General features: G+C 39.7%; 2 protein-coding genes across 2 annotated transcripts in view; one reads left to right on the plus strand and one right to left on the minus strand.

The window, feature by feature from the left end:
* LOC105815775 (remodeling and spacing factor 1-like) overlaps window positions 1–10,183 on the minus strand; it is a 61,503-nt gene extending 51,320 nt beyond the window's left edge. Inside the window, exon 1 of the mRNA XM_012651022.1 lies at window positions 9,997–10,183. Coding sequence (XP_012506476.1) covers window positions 9,997–10,183 — 187 coding nt within the window. The remainder of the gene's footprint in view (window positions 1–9,996) is intronic.
* Window positions 10,184–10,639: 456 nt separating this feature from the next.
* AAMDC (adipogenesis associated, Mth938 domain containing) overlaps window positions 10,640–23,604 on the plus strand; it is a 33,964-nt gene continuing 20,999 nt past the window's right edge. Inside the window, exons 1-2 of the mRNA XM_012651005.1 lie at window positions 10,640–10,726; window positions 22,218–22,367. Of these exons, the coding sequence (XP_012506459.1) occupies window positions 22,236–22,367 (132 nt within the window). The 5' untranslated portion in view covers window positions 10,640–10,726; window positions 22,218–22,235. The remainder of the gene's footprint in view (window positions 10,727–22,217; window positions 22,368–23,604) is intronic.

A 23,604-nucleotide genomic window follows, 5' to 3' on the forward strand; every position in this document is an offset into this window, starting at 1 on the left:
AAAAAAATTAAAAAAATAAAACTATACTCTGAGGATTCCTGTAAAAAGTAATAGGCTTAGAAGAAGTTAACATATGCTTTGCATGTAGTTAAGGCATGGTATAACCACATAATCCAAGAAAGGAGATATTCCATCTCAGACTTCTAAGGTACTATTATAAAACCCAAGATAAAGAGGACCCAAGAGGAAACACCTGAGTCATAAAAAAAATTAAATGAGTGAAAAAACAAGTGGGAGGGGGATTCAGTAATGTATATCTTTACAAGCAATACCCAAAAGAAAAAGAGTTACACCTTGAAAAATGTCTAGCAAGTAAAAGATGAAAAGAAAAACCAACAATACATCAAAATACTCATTATTACTAATATGAAATATGTGACACATTCATTCAACTAACATTTGAGCATCTACTATGTGCTAAATATTATGCTAGAAATAGAATAAGACAAAATAAATTCCTTATGGAACTTATTGTCAGTCTTTGACATGTTGCCTTTACTTAATGTGCTATTTATTTTACTTTAAAGAAAGGAAGAAATACTTCTAAGGAATTTATAACTCCCAATCTAATTTTCTCAGATGGCCTTCAGTTCCTCAACCACAAATCTTATCAGAAACCTCATGCATATAGTTAGGTTACAATTTCCTGTACACACCATATTATCAAACGTCTATGCCTTTTCTCATGCTGTTTGCTACCCGGAATGCTTTTCCAACTTCTATTCAACCATTTAAATTTCCGTAATGACTACAGTAAAGTTATGATTTCCTCTGACCAAAGTTAGGTATTTGCTCTTTCATATCCCAAAGCACCTTAGAATTCCTCTACACAGCAGTTATACTTCATATTATAATTGTATCCATAACTAGAAGCATGCAAGCATGATACAAACATACGCTGTCTGCAAGAGACATACTTTAGAATCAAAGACACAAGGAGGTTATAAGGATGGAAAATGATACAGCATGCAAAGCAATAAAATACAAAAGTGGATATACCAACACCAGACAAAACAGACGTTAAACTATGCGTAGTGGTGAGCACCTATAATCCCACCTACTCAGGAGTCTGAGGCAGGAGGATGACTTGAGCCCAGGAGTTCAAGACCAGCCTGGGTAACACAGCAAGACCCTTCTCAAAAATAAATAAAATAGACTTTAAGACAAAATTTGAAGAAAAGTATCAGGACAACTAGGTGAGATATTCCTGGTTACACATTACAATCACTGATGCCTCAATCCCCAGAGATTCTGATTTTAATGGAACATTGTAAGGCCCAGGCATCAGTATTTTACAAAGGGATTCAGGTGATTTTAACGCAAAGCCAGACATAATTAATTAAATCACATGATTATCATAAGGGTCGAAATCCACTAAACTAGAAGGAAAAATAAGACCCTTTCTTTAATTAGGATAAATGGAAGTCACATAGCAAGGGAACATACCCTTGGAGGCTTTTGATGACACGATGCACAAAATTTTAAAGCCACAGGACATGGAGTCTTATTTTAAAAATATTGAAGAAGAAAACTATTTCAAAGTATGAGAGGACGAGGGTTATCCTAAGCAACCATGAAAGGCAAGTAAAGATTCATGTTCAAGGAATTCAACTGTACCTATGAACTTGTGTTTCTTTAGTTTCAATATATTTCAGTATCCTGTTAAAATACAATTACTTTCTAAAATATTGTTCATACTAATAAAATTGGAACTTTTAAAAGTAAAAAAAGCTAAGTGGAAAATACACTACGATCTGACTTAGAAGCCTAAGTGTTCAGACTAAGATCATAGTACTGAGGATCACATTATAATCATAAGACCATACCTGAAGAGATAATACAGTGGGGGTTAAGAGCTAGGGCTCCGAAGCCAGACTTAGCCAGTTTTAAATTCCACAGCATTACAAACTATCTTTTAATCAAATTTTTCTCCAACTCTAATACTGTGTTACTTTAGGCAAATTACTTTACCTAAGATTCAGTTTCCTTATCTATAAAATGAAAATATTAACAGCAATATACAGTGGTTGTGAGGATTAAAGAAATCTTGGTAGAAGACTTTACTAAGGAGTCTGGCTCAAAAGTAAGCTCTAATAACTGTAACAGTATTATTACAGGTATTTAACCTATAAAATTATAGTAAAGCATGCATATTACAAAGACCCCCCTCTTTTTTTTTTTTTAAGAGGAGTCTCGCTCTGTCATCCAGGCTGGAGTGCAGTGCTGTGATCATAGCTCACTGCAGCCTCCAACTCCTGGGCTCAAGCAATCTTCCCACCTCAGCCTCCAGTGTAGCTAAGACTACAGGCATGTGCCACCAGGTCCAGCTAATTTTTCCCCAATTTTTTTGTAGAGACAGGGTCTCGCTATGTTGCCCAGGCTGGTATGGAACACCTGGCCTCAAGCAATCCTCTTGCCTCGGCCTCCCAAAGCTCTGGGATTAGAAGCATGAGCCACTAAGCCCAGCCTTAGTTTTACATTTTTATAATTTCTTTTTATTCCTATAAAAGATGGGAATGCAGAAGATAATTAAGGTAGAAAGGGAAGGTCCAAAATATGGGAAAACAGGAAAGAAAAAGGGTGATATATAGTTATCATTGGGAAATCAGACCAGGTAAGAGTAGGAGAGAAGATAGGCTATAAAATAAAAAGGCCCTGAGACATAAAGAAAGATAGTATGGACAAACCAGCTAATCACAGTGAAAATTTATAGGATGAAAAAAATCTCTAAAATGAGGAATGTTATGGAATGTCTCAATTCAGATGCCAGCCCAAGTTAGTGCTGCTGTAGATGGCTCCTTTATGGTTCTAACAAAGTAGACCTCGGCAAGATTTTGATGGGAATATAAATTAAACTCCATTATACTTCTTGAGTAATGAAAGTTTTCCAATGTGTTACAATCTTGCCAAATCCCAAAACTCCAAATACCAAAAGGAAGTTACAATATGGAATAACTCATTTTAATTTTTTTCTTCCTAAAGGCTTTTAAAATTTAAACATTGATAAAGTGGCAATTAGATTTATTTGCAGAGCCAACTGTGAGGTTGCTCAGGACAAAAGGCATAGGGTAGGTATGAAAATAAATCCCCTGAGATATCCAGCATAGCCAGTGCCAGAGCCTCATAACAATGCACTTTTCCTGTAAAACACTCACTGTCTTAGGACCAAGGCACTTAATCCTGCATACTAGTCGATTGTCAAGTATGTTCTCTCCCAACCCTCTATCCTCTAAGTAACCTAACTAAATCTTTCAAGTTGTACCTTCAATAAGCACATCCTTTCCCATCTGAGTACAGAGCATCATCAACATTCATTCATCCAACCTTATCCTCACCAAGACCTCAGAACTATATCTCCAAATCAGATCTTAAATCAGTCCACTCAGATGAGACTTTGAGGGCAGTATAACAGAAATGTTGAAACAACTCTTGCCCTTACTTCCAATTACTACTATTATGTCACTTGGCGCCTATCCCAGCATTGCCTTATGACAATTAGACAGAAGAAACCACCGTTATCCTTGGGTGAAAGAAATTAGTTCAATGGCCGGGCGCGGTGGCTCACGCCTGTAATCCTAGCTCTCTGGGAGGCCGAGGTGGGTGGATTGTCTGAGCTCAGGAGTTCGAGACCAGCCTGAGCAAGAGCAAGACCCTGCCTCTACCAAAATTAGAAAGAAATTAATCGGCCAACTAAAAATATATAGAAAAAATTAGCCGGGCATGGTGGCGCATGCCTGTAGTCCCAGCTACTCGGGAGGCTGGGGCAGTAGGATCACTTGAGCCCAGGAGTTTGAGGTTGCTGTGAGCTAGGCTGACGCCATGGCACTCACTCTAGCTAGGGCAACAGAGTGAGACTCTGTCTCAAAAAAAAAAAAAAAAAGAAATTAGTTCAATGTAATGTCATCATTCTGTTAACAAAAAAGCTATTACACTCACCTAACCCAAAAAAGAGGGAAAGAATTATATGTAAAATTAGATAACTATTTAGGAAACAGCAATTACTCAACTCTGCCACAGTAGGGTGAAAGCAGCCATACACAACAGTATGTAAACAGATGAACATGGCTGTGTACCAATAAAACTTTATTTACAAAAAGAGATCACATGCCAGGTTTGACCCACAGGCTATAATTTGCCCACTCCTGTACTGAATTATCACCGACTAGGCTTTAACTTCAAATTACATGTATTTATATCAAACACAATATTACATCTAATGAAATGGGGGCACAAAGTATGCTTAATTTAAGCAGTAGCACCACTAGTCAATTACTTCCAACTATCAACGGAAAGACTGTCATTCTCGCATGCTGGGCAAATGTTTAATTTAAAAGTTTACCTTATATAAGGCTTAACTCTAAAAAGAAGTTTTAGAGTGGAACATGGTCCTATAATAAATTAGGAAAAAACTATTAATTTCATAAACATTTATTTTTAGAAACGGGGTCTCTGTCGTCCGGGCTGGAGTGCAGTAGTGCAATCACAGCTTATCGCAACCTTGAAGTCCTGGGTTCAAGTCATCCTCCTGTCTTAGCCTCCCAAGTAGCTGGAACTATAGGGTTATGTCACCACATGTGGTGAATTTTTAAATTTTTTGTAGAGACAGGGGTCTCACTCACTATGTTGCCCAGGCTGGTCTCAACTCCTGGCCTCAAGGCATCCTCCCTGCCTTGGCCTCCCATAATGCTAGGGTTGCAGATGTGAACCACCATGCCCAGTCTTCATAAACATTTATGATGTATACTCACTATTACCCATCAGTCACTAGGGATATATGATAAATAAGAATCCCTGCCCCCAAGGGAAGCTTACCATCTCATAGGCTAGACTGTAAGTGCAAAAAGTGTTATGAGTACTGTGACATAAAATCGACACAGGGTACATGCAGTGTGAGGAGGAAGAAGTGATTAATTTAACTTGAGAGACAGAAAGAAAAGAAGAAAAATTTCACAGAACACTTGACGTTTAAAGAACAGACTCGTGATGGGTACAGTGAGGAGGCAAAGGAAGGAAGATGGGGAGGGGATTTTCAACTCAGTGGGAAGAGGATAAAGAAAAAGCATAAAGATGTGAAACAACCTTTCACACCTTTAGGGATCTGCAAGCAATGATTGAAACAGTAGCAATGACGATAGAAAAGTGAGGTTGAATATAAAAGGAGAGAATTAAGTAGATTCAATAAGACTTGGTATCAAGGCAGAAAGTCTGGCAAATGTTAGAGTCTAGGATGGCTCCTTGATTTCTAACCTGGGTGACTTGGGTGGATGATGGTAACGAATGAGGCAAATCAGGATTAAGAGTAAATAAATCAAAGCAGCAGCTCAATTTTCCTTTTATAAAGCCTCTTCAGAAAACTACTTTTAAATCATTTTTTTGGTGATTACCAAAGAAATATACAGTTAGCACAGAAAATGAAATGTGAAAAAATATAAGAAAAATGAAAGAAAAATAAAAACCTATAATATAAGCCTACCATTCTGAAAATGATTAAGATAAACATGTACAAATACAGGAAAAAAGCTTAGAGTCTATAATAAAGGTGACTTAACCTTCACTATGAATGCTTTCTTGAGGAACTCTTGCTTATATGAGCCATACATACATTATATACTTGATTTTGCTATTAACAATTCCATTTATTAAGTAGTTAGCAGTCACGTGAAAAAATAATCCACCTAAATTGAAAAAAATTATGTTTTTACTTCATTCATAATGATATTTACTTTATGGAATGTATATTACTGTTCGGTACTGCACAACTTTTCAAATCTTGGAATCAGAGTGGACACTGCTATCCTACTTCCTGTTCCATACCGATTTTCACGCCGTACTTGCATTTTACCATAGCAACCATTAAAAAACCAGTTTCACAAAGATATATCATCTACAGGAATGTAGCACAATCTAATCTTGAAACCCTCAACTCTGTCAAGCCAGTAGTTCACCTGGCAACTAACAAATGTCAAGTAGCACTATATCTTCCTTGAAAATTTACACTGTCAAATGCCACCTTTGTAAAGTTGGCAACAATACCTTGGGGTGCCTTGGTACAGTTTTGGGAACCATGGTCCTCTGGCGAGGTATATGATTTTGTGGCTTTGGACTTGGGCTGGAAATCAGTTCCGTCATTAACTATATAATCTTGGGCAACTGAATCAACCTTTTGAACCCAGTTTCTATGCCTACCAAATAGGAATACTATCAACCTCAAAGAATAGTTGTGAGAATGAGATGATGCTTATATATAGTAAATAATCAATAGACAGCAGCTATTATTATGTCACTAAAATTAAACAAGTAGTTTATAAAACCAAATTTTATAACTGACTCTGTGGGGGGTGGGACATTCTAAGCTAAAGCCACAATGTCAAATTAAAATTTATAAATAGGCCAGACACAGTGGCTCCCACACGTAATCCCAGCACTCTGGGAGACTGAGGAAGGGAGGACTGCTTGTGGCCAGGAGTTTGAGACCAGCCTGGGCAACATAGTAAGACCCAATCTCTACAAAATAAAAAATTAGCCAGGCATGGTGGCACACAACTGTAGTCCTAGCTACTCAGGAGGCTAAAGCGGGAGCATCACTTGAGCCCAGGAATATGAGGCTACAGTGAGCAATGATGGCCCCACTGCACTCTAGCCTGGGTGACTGAGCGAGACCCTGTCTCTAAAAAATAAAAAACTAAAACAAAATAAAAAAAACTTATAAACAAATTTTTAGGAGAAAGATCATAAAGTACTTAAACAATGACAATACAGAGAACTACAGTTTCCTCCAAAGGATATCTTAATGTTGACCTATCTATCACAATAAATGCTATGTAAAAAGTATTAAACTGGCAACTCAGAAGAATATACTTAAAAAAGCACATTCTAATCACACTAGTAAAAACCACAAGTTTTATAAACTAGGATTTTTTAAATGGCACTAAGAACTGCCTTTTAAAAACACTTAAATTTATACAAAGCAAAACTCATTTGATTATAACAATGATTTTTCCCCAAGGGCATAATACTTCAATATTATACTTGTGCCCACAACATGCAAAAAATTTAACATTTTAATTCCAAATGTCTTTTATCTGAGAAACATCTTTAATAAAATTGATAAGAATATTTGTAAATGTTTGGTTTACAAGAGGATTTTTGAAGCATTACTTTGTTGGATCCTCAGATACTATCTCTATTTACAGAAACTGAGGTCCATATGAATTAATGATTTCGCCTACAACTTACATATTACACTGCTGTCCATGTCTTTTTCACACTAAACCATATCTTTTAATTCCTATTATGCCACACTTCCCTCCCAAGAAGATTCAGTTCAAATCTTGTTAGCTGAACCAGTATCATTTTATCAGCTATTACAAGTAGGTTGACCATCATCAAAGCTCTGAAAATCTTTTCCCTGCACAGTAACAGCATTTGACCTGCAGAGGCTTCTTATGTGCAAAGTGTTTTGAACTGTGTAACATTAATTAGTAATTATTCTAAGATCACCTTATGACATGATCTATTATTATGAGTCCCCTTAGCACCTATACCAATGGTAATGCAGTGGCTGAACTAAACGATTCCTCTTAGTCCAGATTATTTCCCATTTTTACTTAGCTGGTGGCCCACTAGTGAACTCTAGAAGTATTAAACTGATCCTAATATTTTTTTCTTCTGATATTAATATAAACTAAACGCGGTGGTCAGAACATCTAAAAGTCATGCCCCCTTGACGTCAAAAAAGGGAAAAAAAATCCTAAAAGTAAGCAATGTCGTACACGACCCAAATACCATGCCATCCTAAAAAGCCTATGCCTTGCCTTTCAACTTGGTCCAACAATTCCAAAAACAATTTGCCAGCAATCCTTTCCGCAAATTCACACATTTCTCTGACAAATACATTACTATCACTTCCAAAGTTATCCTAAAAGCAACTTACTAAGGCATCCTACTCCACAATGACGATTTTCTTTAAAAAAAAAAAAAAAAGTAAATACAACTTGATAATGGAATTACTACATGGGGCCTGGTGTGGTGGCTCAGGCCTGCAACCCCAGCACTATGGGAGGCCGAGTCAGGGAAGATCACTTGAGGTCAGGAATTTGAGACCAGCCTGGGGCAACACAGAGAGACCTTGTCTTTACCAAAAAAAAAAAAAATTAGCTGGGTGTGGTGGTGCACCTGTAGTCCCAGCTACTCAGGAGGCCAGGGTATTGCTTGAGCCCAGGAGTTGGAGGTTACAGTGAGCTATGATGGCGCCACTGCACTCCAGCCTGAGTGACAGAACAAGACCCTGTCTCTAAAAAAGAAAAATATTACTACATTGGGGAGCTTAATTCTTAAAGAAATCCTGCACGAAGTCTTTATATAAGGTAATTAATTACCCTCCTATTTTGCATTGTTTAAAAAATTAGCCTTTTGTAAGCCAGAGTTTATTAAGGGTAGAGGGGATCTGTATAGGTTAGGAGAGATATAGGCCTGTATTATAACTGCTGTATTAATATGAGCCTTTTGTAGCCATAGCATCATACACATTCTTTATAAGTAATATTTTGAAGAACTTCACACCTGGGACCTTCCTAGCAATGTAAATAAATTCTGTTAACAGAATCTTCTTCATTTACATAGAGAATAGAAGAGCGAGCCTGCTTTCTTGGAAAGGAAACAGTTATCTGTCTTGCACAAAATCCAGTCCACTTTGTCCATCTAATATGGACAAAAAGAAAAAAAAAAGACCTATTGGGAAAACGTTTCTTCTCCAGCCAAGGGCTGTTCCCAGATAAAGGCAATGCTCAGAGTACAACAAAAAAGCCTTCTCTGAGGGAAGAAATGTGTCAGAAAAGGAGAGGCATGGATCGGGAATAAATAGGGGTGAGTGTAAGCTCTCAGTGCGAGGGCTGGAGGCAGCAGGCGCAGCGCTGAGATGCTCCAGCAAAAGAACCAGCAGCAGCAGCAGGAAGTTTCAATGGGGCCGGGCAGAGCATGCGCCCTGCACCCGCGCGGTGGCCTTATGTGGAAGGAGCACCACTTGCGAACACCAATAATAGACCAGCGGCACCAGAGAGAAACATGAGCAACAAGCACCTTCTTCAACTGTTTCCCCCTCCGTCAGAGCCCCTCCTCCAGCCTACATACTAACCACTCCACCCCACCCAGCAAATGGGAGGGCGACTTCTTCTTCCCCTAAGCCCTGCTGCCAAGATGAAGGGGGAAGGGATTGAAAAAGTGGGGAGATGCTTTTCTATTATTTGGGGGGAGGTGAGGAGGGAGGAGGAAAACTATGGAGGAGGAATTAACCCTCTCCTCTCCAAAGAGAAGCTGAACCGACTTCGTCCCCCTTCCAAGAATGAAGGAGGAACCCCCTCCCATGAGGGAGGAGCAGACCTTCGTACTCGGAGGAAGGAGTTTTGGGGGTTAAACCAGTCTCGAGGGGAAGGGACGAGGGACGAATCTCTCGGGGGACTTCTCAACAGAGGGAGGGAGAGTTGAGTGTCTACTGGCCCCCGCCCACCCAGGTGAACGGAGATAAGGGGGCGCCCCGAGAAGACGGGCCCAGCCTCCCCCAAGACAGTCGGGAGGATTGGTGGGAGGAGGGGAGGGAGCAAAGGAGGGGAGGAAGAGAAAAGCGCAAAGCTGGCCGGAACCAGCGCTCCCCTTCCCCCGCCGCCAAGGGAGAGAAGGGGTGGGGGACCGGCCCCCGCCGCGGGGGAGCAGTCCCTGGGGCGGCCGGCCAGCACAATGACCCCTCCCCGCCCCCAGCCCACACCTAACCTGCGACGCCCCCACCTCTGCTCCGCTCCCGGCCAGACCGAGTGGCCCTAGGGGGCCCCCGCCCCGCCTCCCCACTGCCCAAGACCTCCGGGGCTGGGCGGAGAAGATGGGCCCGGCGGAGTTGCGCCCCAGAGGAGGACAGAGCCGCGGAGGCCTAGGGTGTCTGTGAAGAGCAGAGAGAAGGAGCGCGGCAGGGCCGCTTCCCGCCGGGCATTCCGGCCCCTCGCTTACCTTCTCCGTTGCCGACGTCTGGCGGCGGCGCCTGCAGCACCCGCTCCAGCTCGGGGAACGGCAACTCAGGCAGATCTAGCAGCGGCCCGTAGCGCTCCAAGAAGGAGCAGACTACTGCGAAGTTGGGGCACGAACCCGGGCAGCCCGGAGGAGCCATCGCCGCCGCCGCTGCCGCCGCCGTCGCCATTTTGAACTGGAGGATGGAGGAGGAGGCGATGGGGGTGTGGGGGGAGTTGGGGTGCCGAGGAATGGCAGGGCAGCCTTACGGACGACAGGAGGCGCTCTCTAGCGGGCTCCCCTGCGGATCCGAGTGTCTCAGGGACGGCGCCAAGATCCCACAATACATAGGCGGCCCGGAGCAGTCGAGAACCGAGTCAGACGGGAGACAGAGAGGCCCTCAGTGCCTTTCACTTTCCGCCCTCTTCCCGCCCCCTTCCCTCCCTCTATTTCTCCCCTCCCACTTTGGGTTTGCCACTGCCTCGTGTGACAGGGGGAATGAAAACAAGGGGAGCGGGGCGGGGAGGCGGGCTGAAAGCGGGAGGGGCGGGACTTTTCAAGAACAGTGACCAATAGGCTTTAGGGGGCGGGGTTTCGGGCGCCGTTCGGTGGAAAGGCTTGCTCCGGGCGGGGGGCAGGGGGAGTGCCTAGGCAAGAGCCGCTCGACGCCGGGAGGTTAGAGGTGAAGCATTGACCGATTTGGGAACTCAACTCTGAGGAGAGAGGGCAGTGGGTGAGTTTTCGGGGGAATCCAGGAACTGTAACTGGGCCACGGGATGGTAGAGGAGGCAGAGCAGAGTGAGTAAGAAGCAGAGACGAATGGGGGAGGAAGAAAAGTACAATTGTGGGAGGAGGTTGGGAAGGGGAGAGGTAGAGACGTGCCCTTAATTAGGGGTTGGGATGGGAAGTTTGTAAGAAGTCTCTGTGAAAGTTTGCTGAGGGGAATTGCTCTTTGACGGGGTATAAGAATCACAGCTTTGCTGAAAAACCAGAGTCTGCGGGTTCTGCTGGGTGACAAGGGCCTGAGGGAACGGGACTCTTGAGGGATCACCTGAGTGAGGAGTTGGGGTGCTGCTGGGAGAAGAGGGTCTGAAGGGACCAGGCTCAGCAGGGGGACCGAGGTGTGAGGAGACAGAGCTCTGCTGATATTATCAGTGGCTGAAGTGAAGGGGCTCTTTTGAGTGACCAGTGTCAGAGTGTGGCCGAACATCATGAGACCGTGGAACAGCAAGAAGTGTGTTAGAAGACGGGGTTCCAGTTCGTTGGGGGTGGCAGTGAACATTCTCCCACAAAGAATCCCAGAGGAAAACCACTAGTAATGTAAAATAGAATGTACAGCTTGGGAAGCAATATACATTATGGTTAGGAGCCTGAGCTTTGGATTCAGCCAAACTTGAGTCCTAGCAGGACCACTTAATCACGTCTTTGAAATTCTGTAAAGTGGGGTGATAAAATACATCATAATAATTCACAGTAAAGTGATTAGCACAATTCCCTGGCACATTGTAACTACTTAAAAAATATATTAGTTGTTATAGAAAAAAAGAGTTCCTATAATTTAGACTGAATTAAGCTATATTTATTTAGTCTACAGTTTATTACTTTGAGCCAGAATTTTCAGAGTGCATTTAAAACTTACATAATACCTACTTCCGGAAAAGCATTTGAAGCAAAGTACAACACAAGCCATGTGATAATATAGGCAAATTTGTGATTAAAAGAAGATAAAGAAATATATGGGCAAATAACTATATCAGGATCAGGGAAAATGGTTACACAGTTAAGCAGTGAGGTTTTTTTTTTTTTTATTTCAGCGTATTATGGGGGTACAGATGTTTAGGTTACCTATGTTGCCCTTGCCCCCTCCACAAGTCCGAGCTTCAACCGTGTCCATCCCCTGAAACATTGAGTTTTGTTCTGCGTTTCCAGGTTTTGAAAAAGGGAAAAGAGGGAAAAACCATCATTCTTGTTATCTAAAGAAAGAAAGAATACTCATGTATCAAGAGAAAAATTCCATATTGTAAGAAGAATTTATTACCATGGATAGTGCTTCTTAATCTTGGGTAATATTCAAACTCTTTTTAAAGGAAAAAAAATTATTTTGAAACTTGGCAAATATTTTGAAAATTTCAATTTAAGAAGTATTGATGTGAGAAATTGAAGTATAAACAACAATATAAATGTACTTAATGCTACTGAAGTATACACTTAAAAATAGTTGGAATGGTAAATTTTATGTTATTTATATTTTACGACAGTAAAGAAAGTTAAAAACAGTTAAAGTCTTACTTTAGGAAAATATCTTCTGGTTATGAATTATCATTGCAAAAAAGGTTTAATTTAGTGAGTAAAATTTTGTTTTTCAGCAATCACTGAAATGAAACACAAAATTAACCAAAACATTTTAATAGAACTCTCAAGCTGCCAAGTGTATAGATCTAGTCCCTAGGGACCTGAACCCCAGTTTAAGAATAATCTGACCCAGAACACATTTTTAACAACAGTTTTGTGGAAAGATATAAAAACCTTCATATAGTTTTTACTTAATTGATCTTAAATAAAAACCAGGTACACAATACTTTATCTTTGGAAGGAATTTCTAAAGAAAGGACCTTTAAACCAAAAGGAAGATTTAATTATATCATTATGTGAACCTTACCCTTTCTCTTTACTTTCAGCTTTTCCAGCACCTCACTTCCCACACTTCCATGAGATTGTAAAATAACATTCTAAAAAAGAAATAAAAACTTTTTTACTATAGTTTTCTTTTCTCAATGCTCACTGTTATTGAAAGGGAGACTGATAAATAAGGTTAGAGTTTCTGCCTATTGTAATCCAGATTGGCACGGGAACAAAGTCCTTGGGCCTCAGAAAGTTATATCCACCCAAAGATAAAGAGGTGTTTTACTACAAAGCAAGGTTTAGGTTATGCCTTCACTAAATCTGTTCTTGAAAATAAACAATGACACACACTCATAATATTACCATCTCTTCTTACCTTCCTGGACTAAGAGAAATTGTGAGTTACAATCCCAATTTATGTAATTAAATAACTTGAATTATGTATGTCAGACTGGAATATAAAGGTACATAAAAGAAGCTGTTTTTTAAACCTGTAATTGACTTATTGTAACTGCCATAAAGAGGCCTTTAAACAAGCACTAAATTACATTCAGTTCTACTTTGCTTATGAATAAGGAATTTCTTAAGATATTTCAAATTTCACATCCTCTTAGGGAAAAAAAAAAACTCTTAATTTGCTCAGTCAGAATTAATGGCTAGTTTATTCAAAATACCAAAAAGTCAAAACAACCCAAATATACATTAACAGAAGAATGGAAAAATTGTGATATATTCCTACAATAGACTGCTACTCATACTGATAGACATATTGACATACTCTACCTGGGTGAATCTCAAAAACAGGTGAACCCAGGCAGATATACAGGAGTTAGGTACTGCACAATTCCATCAATATGAAGCTCAAATTAATCTGTAGGAATAGAAATCAAATAGTCGTTTCCTTTGAGCTTGGAAGGGGATTGACTAGAAAGGGGCACAAGGGGACTTTGTAACGATATAGTTTCTATATCTTGATTGGCAAGTTTATTTGGTCAAAACTCATTGAACTGTAAACAATATCTGTGCATTCAAATATATGTAATTAAGCTTTGATTTTAAATGTTAATGATTTATCCCTACATATTCCCAAGTAGCATTGATAGCAGTTTGCTTTTTTTTTTTTTTTTTTTTGAGACAGAGTCTCACTGTGTTGCCCGGGTTAGAGTGCCGTGGCGTCATCCTAGCTCACAGCAACCTCAAAACTCCTGGGCTCAAGCAATCCTTCTGCCTCAGCCTCCCAAGTAGCTGGGACTACAGGCATGCGCCACCATGCCCAGCTAATTTTTTCTATATATTTTTAGTTGTCCGATTAATTTCTTTTCTATTTTAGTAGAGACGGAGTCTTGCTCTTGGTCAGGCTGGTTTCGAACTCCTGAGCTCAAACAATCCGCCCGCCTCGGCCTCCCAGAGTGCTAGGATTACAGGCGTGAGCCACCGCACCTGGCCGAGCAGTTTGCTTTTTATCAGAACAATTTATACACATTTCTGTTTCCCTCATATGTTATCTTTGCACTTGTTACACAGCTTTTTTACATATATTATTAACATTAGCTCATAAATTTATATTGAGGGGAATTGAATTCAGTTTATGAGCCAGTTTGGAGAATTCCTAATCAATGATGAGCAAATTAGGTTCGTTTAAAATTCAATTTTAAAAAGTGTTAAAACATCTGGAAGTATGTGGATGTATGTTAAATGTGGTGAAAAAGCTATTAAGTGTCAACAGAAATGAGAATCTCTGCTCTTCAAGGTAGTTTAATAAGAAAACAAGAAAATAAAAGGAAGTCCTAATATAAACAAGATGTAAACCAACCATTTTCTGTTTTTGCTCTTGATAACTGAATTCTATGTTACAATAGAGCTCTATTCAATGATGAAGGCACTTTTATAAGTGTCCTACTGAACATCTTTTTTTTAAAGAGTTATGCATTAGTCTATTCTCTTAAAAGCATGGCTGAGAACAGTTTCTCTGATGGAATAAAGATTTTTACTGAAAAAAATGATCATGGGGGATTGCCTATATTATAGTGTACTATATCTTATATTGTCACTACATTTTTTAAATTTTATTATTAGATAATTGAGAGCAGGAATGATGTTAGGAAGTTTGGTATTCTTAACAGCAAGGATTGCTATTCACTAGTATGGACCAGAAAGGCTATACTGGTTGTAAAATTATTAAGATACTGTATTTACATACAGTATCCAGTTGCAGAATAGCCCCTGCCCCAAGCCTCCTATGTATAACCCTGCTACACAGGCTACTCAGTCTCTCTTCAACAACTCCCTGCAACTGAACGTTGATTACAGACACAGCAAACCCTATTCTAGCACTCTACTGCCATTTTGATGTAATTAATGCTCATGCTGTCCTTAGTGAATATTGTGAACATACTCCTAACCTATAGCAATATTTTTCAAACTGTGAGTTGTGACTCATTAGCAGGTTTTGAAATCAGTTTGGTGGCTCAAGACCAGAATTATATTAAAAACAAAAAAGAGGCCAGGCTCAGTGGCTCACACCTATACTCCTAGCATTTGGGAGGCCAAAGTGGGAGGATGGCTTGAGGCCAGGAGTTTGAGACCCTGTCTCTACAAAAAAAAATTTTTTTTCACTAGCCAGGCACAGTGGCTTGCTTCTGTAGTCCCATCTACTCAGGAGACTGAAGAAGGAGGATCGCTTGAGCCCAGGAGTTAGAGGTTACAATGAGTTATGATTGAACCACTGTGCTCCAACCTAGGCAACAGAGCAAGACCCTGTCTCTAAAAAAAAAAAACAAAAAAGAATAAAAATAGAACAGAAAATACAACAGTGTATCACATATAGTAAAGATAAGTTTATTTCATAAGTATATTTCATGATATATGTTATACACATATATATGAAATGTGTATGTGTTGAGTCATGTAAAATATACATGTGGAGGCAAATTATTGAATAAGTGTGCGGATTAATGAACAAAATGGATCTTTATCACTTGTTTATGACAACGGAAACAGTTATTAATATTACTGGATAACTTTTTTCTTGAAGTCATTAAATCGTTCCATTTATTTTTCAGTAACCCTACCTTCCTTATTATTTCTTCTGCTACCTCATCACAATGAGTTGTACATGTCAGAAGCTCAAAAATGTTTCTTGAATAGAAATAAACTGAAAAGGCAACTGAAAGTATATTCAAACTATAGATGAAGAAAACTGTTTTTGAAACGTTTATAACTAGTTACCAGCATATATTAAATAAAGGTGTAAACAACAGAAGTGTTGTTGGTTATTTATCGGTTTTTAAATGATGATTTAAAAGGTTAAAATCTTAGACACATTCATGTAGATTTACATGTGCTACATAAACAAATCAAGACTATAAATACTATTAGGCCGGGTGCGGTGGCTCACGCCTGTAATCCTAGCACTCTGGGAGGCTGAGGCGGGCGGACTGTTTGAGCTCAGGAGTTCGAAACCAGCCTGAGCAAGAGTGAGACCCTGTCTCTACTAAAAATAGAAAGAAATTAATCGGACAACTAAAAATATATAGAAAAAATTAGCCGGGCATGGTGGCGCATGCCTGTAGTCCCAGCTACTCGGGAGGCTGAGGCAGAAGGATTGCTTGAGCCCAGGAGTGTGAGGTAGGCTGACACCACGGCACTCACTCTAGCCCGGGCAAAAAGAGTGAGACTCCATCTCAAAAAAAAAAGTTTGAGACCAGCATGAGCAAGAGCAAGACCCCATCTCTACTAAAAATAGAAAGAAATTGGCAAAACAACTAAAAATAGAAAAAAATTAGCCGGATATGGTGGCACATGCTTGTAGTCCCAGCTATCTGGGAGGCTGAGGCAGGAGGATCACTTGAGCCCAGGAGTTTGAGGTTGCTGTGAACTAGGCTGACGCCACGGCACTCACTCTAGCCCGGGCAACAGAGTGAGATTCTGCCTCAAAAAAAAAAATAGAATATAAATACTGTTAATAACTCAATGAATAAAATACAAATTATATATCAGCAAATACAAATGAAGGACAAAGTCACCTGATGGCGTTTAAGGAAGCAATGATTTCATTCCCAACAATAAACTAAACACCTTCGGTGTTTTGAAGAAATTAGTAGATGCAACTTTCCTACAGAAGTAAGCACATAATGAAGATTAGAGAATTTCTTAATTATGATTTTATTATCAAACTGAGATGGGCATGAGGAAACCGAGTACTTCTTTTTTGATGAATTTCATATAGGAAATGGATTTTAGGGATAATTCTAATGCTTAGGAAAAGACTGCTTATGTACTTGCAGAGGAATGTTTCTAGTATCAAGGTAGTGTAGTATATCGTAAAGAACATGACTTTCGAAGTCTGATGGTTTTAGGTTCAAATCTCACCTTTACCATTCAGAAATTGTAACTTTGTTGAAGTTATTTAACCTTACCTTTTTTGGCACCAGGGACCAGTTTCATGGGAGACAATTTTTCCACTGGGTGGGTGGGGGCAGCTGGGGGAGGCAGAGCTCAGGCAGGGAGGGGAGCAGCTATAAATACGGATGAAGCTTGGATGGCCCACTGCTCACCTCATGCTGGAGGTGGGGGGCTTCCTAAGTTTCATGGGGGAACGGAACTCTGTGGAGGGGTGGGGGCAGAGGGTTTGGGACTGCAACCTTTAGAGCATTACTTTCTTATCTGAAAGTGGAGATTATAATGTGTACCTTGCAAATTTATTCTAAAAGTTGATATTGTTGTTATTATTACTATATTACTATTATTATTATACACTGGTCACAGGCTGTGAAATAAAAGATAAGGATTTTAAACATTAGTTTGAGAATAGAAAGCTTTCTAACATCATAAAAAAAGAGCAGGTGGTAAACCGATAAAAACTTCTCAGTACTTGGAGAAGTTAACTTGGCCATACTAGTGAAATATAGTGAAGGGAGATGCTACTAAATGTATTAAGAAGGAGTTTGCACACAATACTAATAATTACCCAGAGTCTTTAATACTGAGAATGGGATACAGAGGTTAAAAAAAAAAGATTATCTCATGAACTAAACCAGACTAGACCAAAGGGTATCCATATTTTTAAAGAAGAAAAAATAAAAATCTGAATTATGAAGATAAATAATTATCTCAAAGACTAGTACTTCCCCAATATATGTTATTTCCCTGTTGAAATCTCTAATAGTTGTAATACCCGGGCACATTGCCTCTTGGAATAAATAGTACATATTCTAGCCATCTCTGCAACTGAGCGTGACCGTGTGACTATATTCTGGCAAATGGGAGGCAAGCAGAAGTATTCTCTGAAATCTTTTAGGAAATTTAAGGACACCTGGCTTAAACCCTTTGCTCCTTTCCACTTTTTCTCTTCATTCTGCTGCTTAGAACATGGATGTGATGGCTAGAGCTCCATATCAGACCATGAGATTTAAGACCTCATCATCAAGATTGTGAAGCTGAAAGGTAGAAGCAACCTGATTCCTAGTCCTATTTTGACTACCTCTGGGTTTTAAACTTTTGTCTTGTTTAAAAAACCATGCTTCAGGGTATGTTTAACTGATATAATGCTTCCTCTAAAATTTCTTCTTCATGCTCCCAAAAAAAAACAGTGGTATTTTATCTCCCCGTAAGTTATTTTTGCTAATACTGAATTCCTCTGGGGGCCGGGTGCGGTGGCTCACGCCTGTAATCCTAGCACTTTGGGAGGCTGAGGCGGGTGGATTGTTTGAGCTCAGGAGTTCGAAACCAGCCTGAGCAAGAGTGAGACCCCGTCTCTACTAAAAATAGAAAGAAATTAATCGGACAACTAAAAATATATAGAAAAAATTAACCAGGCATGGTGGCGCATGCCAGTAGTCCCAGCTACTTGGGAGGCTGAGGCAGAAGGATTGCTTGAGCCCAGGAGTCTGAGGTTGCTGTGAGCTAGGCTGACGCCACGGCACTCTAGCCAGGGCAAAAGAGTGAGACTCTGTCTCAAAAAAATAAATAAATAAATAAATAAATTCCTCTGTATCCCTTCTTGGCCTTTTGGCTAAGATCAAGTGTAGTATCTGTTCTTATTAGTATAATAAATTCCTCTGTAATTTTCCTATGCATTTCCTTACTTAATAGTTGTTGAATGTAAAATTTGGAGGAGAATGGCACAGAGAATTGAAGAGGACATGCTGTAGAGTCACTCAGACCTGGATTCCAATCCTGATTTTTCTCACTTACTAGCTATATAATCTGGGTCAAGTTTCTTAACACTCTCTAATCTTGAGGTTATTGAGATAAATCTAAAGTACATAGTAGGTTCCCAATAAATATTAATTCCCTTCTTTCCCAATTGAATTTTAAGACCCAGTTCAAATACTCTTTCCTCAATCAGATTTCTTTATTTCTCTAATCAGAAGTTGCTATGGACTGAATTGTGTCCTCCCTGCCAAATCCGTATGTTGAAACCCTAACCAATATGACTGTATTTGTAGGTAGGGTCTTTAAGGAAGTAGTTGAAGTTAAATGAGGTCATAAGGATCGCACCCTAATCCAGTAAAAGTGGTGAGTTTATAAGAAAAGGAAGAGACATCAGGAGTGCCCATGCAAGCAAAAAAGGCCATGTGAAAACAGCAAGAAGGCATCCATCTGCAAGCCAAGGAGAATGGCCTTACCAGAAAACAACACTGCTGGCACCTTGATCTTGGACTTCTAGCTTCCAGACCTGTGAGAAAATAAGTTTCTAATGTTTAAGCCACCCAGTCTGTGATATTTTCTAATGGAAGCCCTATCAGACTAATACAGAAGTTCTCAACACTCATATCAATTCATTATACATCCCTTATGTCACTTTTCGAAAGTTACCTTGTATTGTTATTAAAAGTTACCTTGTATTATAATTATATGTATATGTCTTCTTCCTTCTAGTGTAGTATTAGAACAGCACCCAAAAGAGTATGTTGATCTTCTTTGTTATTTTGAAAATGGTATTCAGAAGTTGCAGTTGCAAAAATGGATTAGTTAGTTAGTAGTTATTAATGTTAGGCAAAAGTATGCCTTTGTAATTATTTTTTTGGAGATTAATTATGGTTAAGATGTAAATAGGTCCCAAATTGACAAAGGGTAGACTGTGATGGTTAGTTTTATGTGTCAATGTGATTAGGTTGTAGTATCCAGTTTTTCAGTTGAACACTGATCTAGGTGTTGGTGTGAAGGTATTTTGTAGATGTGGTTAACATCTATAATCAGTAGTCTATTATATCAATGAGATTGTCCTTGATGCTCTAAGTGAGCCCCTTCCAATCCATTCAAAGGACTTAAAACTGATGTTTCCTTGAGGAAGAAGAAATACTGCTTCAGTACTGCAATAACTGCCCAAGAGTTAGCAGGCCATGAGCATTATCTACACATTTTGGACCTGTCAACCCCTAGAATTTTATTAACCATTTCCTTGAAATAAGTCTCTTAGTATATCATAATCTACTGCCATGACTGATATAAGCGCCTTTTACTGATTGTACTTACCAGTGCTGGGATTTACATTTTTTTTAATGTCTCTTTTTTGAGATTCTGTATTCATTGAGTCTTTATCATATTTTGTTTAATTTTTTATACAATATTTCCCTTCTATTTATCATAGCTTCTTTGATGTCTCTGCTAAATCAGACATTTGGGAGTACTCAGATAGGTTCAGTTCATTGTGGGTCACACATTTTTGTTTCTTTGATGTCTTATAATATTTTGTTGAAAACTGGACATTTTAGATAATATAGGAAGTCTAGATTCTGATATTCCCCCCAGAAGTTGTTCTTTGTTTATTTATTTGTGTTTTTAGTCACTTGCCTACTATACTGACTGTCTTAGTCCATTTTGTGCTGCTATAACAGAATACATGAAACTGGGTAATTTATAATGAACAGAAATTTATTTTTCATAGTTCGGGAGGCTAGGAAGTCCAAGATTGAGGGCCAGCAACTGGTGAGGGCCTTCTTGCTGCATCATGCCATAGCAGAAGCATCACTTAGCAGAAGGGAAAAGAAAGGTCAAGAGAGAGATGAAAAAAAAAGAGGTCAAACTCCTTTTCTAATGAACCTACTCCCGCAGTCATAGCATTAATCCATTCATGAGGGCATAGCTCTCATGGCCTAATCACCTCTTAAAAGTTCCATCTCTTAATAATGTTATAATGGCAATTAAGTTTCAACATGAGTTTGGAAGGAGACAAACACTCAAAACCATAACACTAAATCTGTGTATTCTATCTCCCATGCAGTGTGGGGCCACTGAAATCTCTGTTCAGTTGGGGATTTTTTTCTTGATTTTATTTTTAAACTGGTTTTCCAGGATTCTCCTCTGTGTCTATATAGCTTAGTGATCAGCCAAAGATTAATCAAAATTTTGCTCAAACACCTTGGACCAGGAAGACTTTCTGCTGATGGATCAGCGTATGAACTGGGAAGTGCATTCAAAGTTCTGGCTGTTTGTTTTTTGTTTTTATTTTTTAGACAGGGTCTCGCTCTGTTGCCTGGGCTAGAATGCAGTGGTGTCATCACAACTTAGTGCAAACTCAACCTCAAACTCAAACTCTTGGGCTCAAGTGATCCTCTTGCCTAAGCTTCCCATGTAGCTGGGACTACAGGTGCACGCCACCATGCCCAGCTAATTTTTCTATTTTTTGTAGACCAGGGTCTCTCTATGTTGCTCTGGCTCCAGCTATTTTATGTCTTCACTGGCTTTTACATTCTGCTAGGCCCTCTTGAGCCTTCTTGCTCATCCACTGTGCATGTGCTCAGGCTTCATGAGCCCAGAATGTTTGGATGCCTTAGGCCTAGTCAAATCTTTGATGTACACTCTCAGAGCCTCTGGTCCACTTGGGATATGTGGAGAGCATATAAAAACCCCTATGGCTGTGTGACCTCTGGGAAATTCCTGTTAAATCCCTGCCTAGTCTGCCACTTTATTGCTTGTCCCAAACAAAAAGCAACATCAAGCAAACAGAACTGCCTGCCATCCATGTTTGCTTATACTGAGGTCACCAATATTGATGACAATATTAAACTGATAATATTCCAAATCAAGTGAGCCTCCTCTGGCAGTGGCAGCAAGGATGTTCACTTTCATGTCCTGCTCCAACCTAGTTGAACCTTGGTGCCAACAGAACTGGGGTAGGGGAATGAGGGTAGTGAAGGACACGAACAACAAAATCCTGCTGTTCTTACCTGAAATTCAGTGATTTTCATGAATAAGCACTTCACAATTTGTGATGTGTCTTTAATTTTATTTCTAGAGTGACAAATGGTTGCTTTTGACAGTTTTTTCTAGCTTCATAGTTTCTTTTTGGGGAGAGGATATGTCAACCTCCTCATCCCATCATGGTGAAGTAAATCTCCACCTTTAAATTTTATCTCTCAATAAATATCCTGAGGATTCCCTCTGGAGTCTGAGAAGTAATTGTTGTATCTGGTTTCCAAAGTTGGATGTTTCAGGATTCCAAGAATAATAGTTACTTTTTAGACCTTCAGAGAATTGACAACCACGAGAAAGATGCTTCTCAAATCATGGAGAATCAGGACTTACCATCCCTATATTTTGAAGCCGTTTCAACGTTACTTTATAACTGATTTAGTATATTTTTCTTTTAATTCCAGATTTCAATTAAGTTCCATATGTCTTCCCCTGAAATCGCTTCCCTCTCATGGGGGCAAATGAAAGTACAAGGCTCTACTACAACCTATAAGGACTGCAAAGTATGGCCAGGGGGCAGTCGGGCTTGGGATTGGAGAGAAACAGGAACTGAGGTAAGATACTAGTCTTTGGTTGACACTACATGAGGCCGACCAGGTGATTTCCAACCTCATAAGCCGTAACAACCAGGTGAAAAGTAACTACTTTCCTCTCTTTTTTTGAGATATAATTCACATGACATTAAATTCACATTTTTAAAGTATATAGTTCAATGAACCTTTTTTTTTTCAAGAGATGTTGTCTCACAATATCACCCCCATGCCAGTCTCAAACTTCTGAAGCAATCCTCCCACCTCAGCCTCCCAGGTAGCTGGGGACTATAGGCACAGAGCCACTGTATCTTGCTATTTTGCTTTTTTTTTTTTTTTTTTTTTGTTAGAGAGACAGGGTCTTGCTATGTTACCCAGGCTGGTCTTGAACTCCTGGCCTCAAGTGATCTTCCCACCTTAGCATCCCATCCCAAATATCAAAGGACTTTTTATATTCATAAACTTGCATAACACTTACCAATGTTAATTTCAGAAAATATTTATCATCCCCAAAAGAAACCCCATAACCATTAACAATCAGTGTCCATTCCTTTCCCCCCCCACCTTCAACTCCTGGCAACAAGTAATCTACTTTCTGTTGCTATAGATATGCCTATTCTGGATGTTTTATATCAATGGAATAATTCAGTTCTCTTAAGTGTATTCCTAGTAGTGGGTTTCTGGAATTATATGGTAACTCTATGTTTAACCTTTTGAGAAACTGTCTTCCAAAGCAGCTGCACCATTTTGTATTTCTACCAGGAATATATGAGGGTTCCAATTTTTCCACATCCCTCCTCACCAACACATTTTTTTCATTGTTATGGTTTTTTATAACCATCCTATTGGGTGTGAAGTGTTATTCTCATGTGGTTTTGATTTGCATTTCCCTATTATTGCGCTTCTTCCAGTGTTCTCAGTGTGCCATGCCCAAGGTGTAGGTTCGACAAAAGAAGGAAGCCTCTACTTTTCTACCACATTCACCTTGGATGAGCCTCAACAACAGTAAGCTGGGGGCAGGATAAGGAGCACTAAATTCCTACTCTTCCTAGAAAGAAAGCCTTCTAGCTGGATGCTGAGGGGAGAAGGAGCCTTGTGTTCCTAGCTACAGCAATCTGGAGTGGAGTCTCTGCCTCACAACTGGGAGGAGGCAAAGAGATAGCAATCTTTTTTTTTTTGAGACAGAGTCTCACTCTGTTGCCCTGGCTAGAGTGAGTGCCGTGGCATCAGCCTAGCTCACAGCAACCTCAAACTCCTGGGC

Source organism: Propithecus coquereli, unplaced genomic scaffold (genome assembly GCF_000956105.1).
Source record: "Propithecus coquereli isolate 6110/MARCELLA unplaced genomic scaffold, Pcoq_1.0 Scaffold344, whole genome shotgun sequence".
NCBI lineage: Eukaryota > Metazoa > Chordata > Mammalia > Primates > Indriidae > Propithecus > Propithecus coquereli.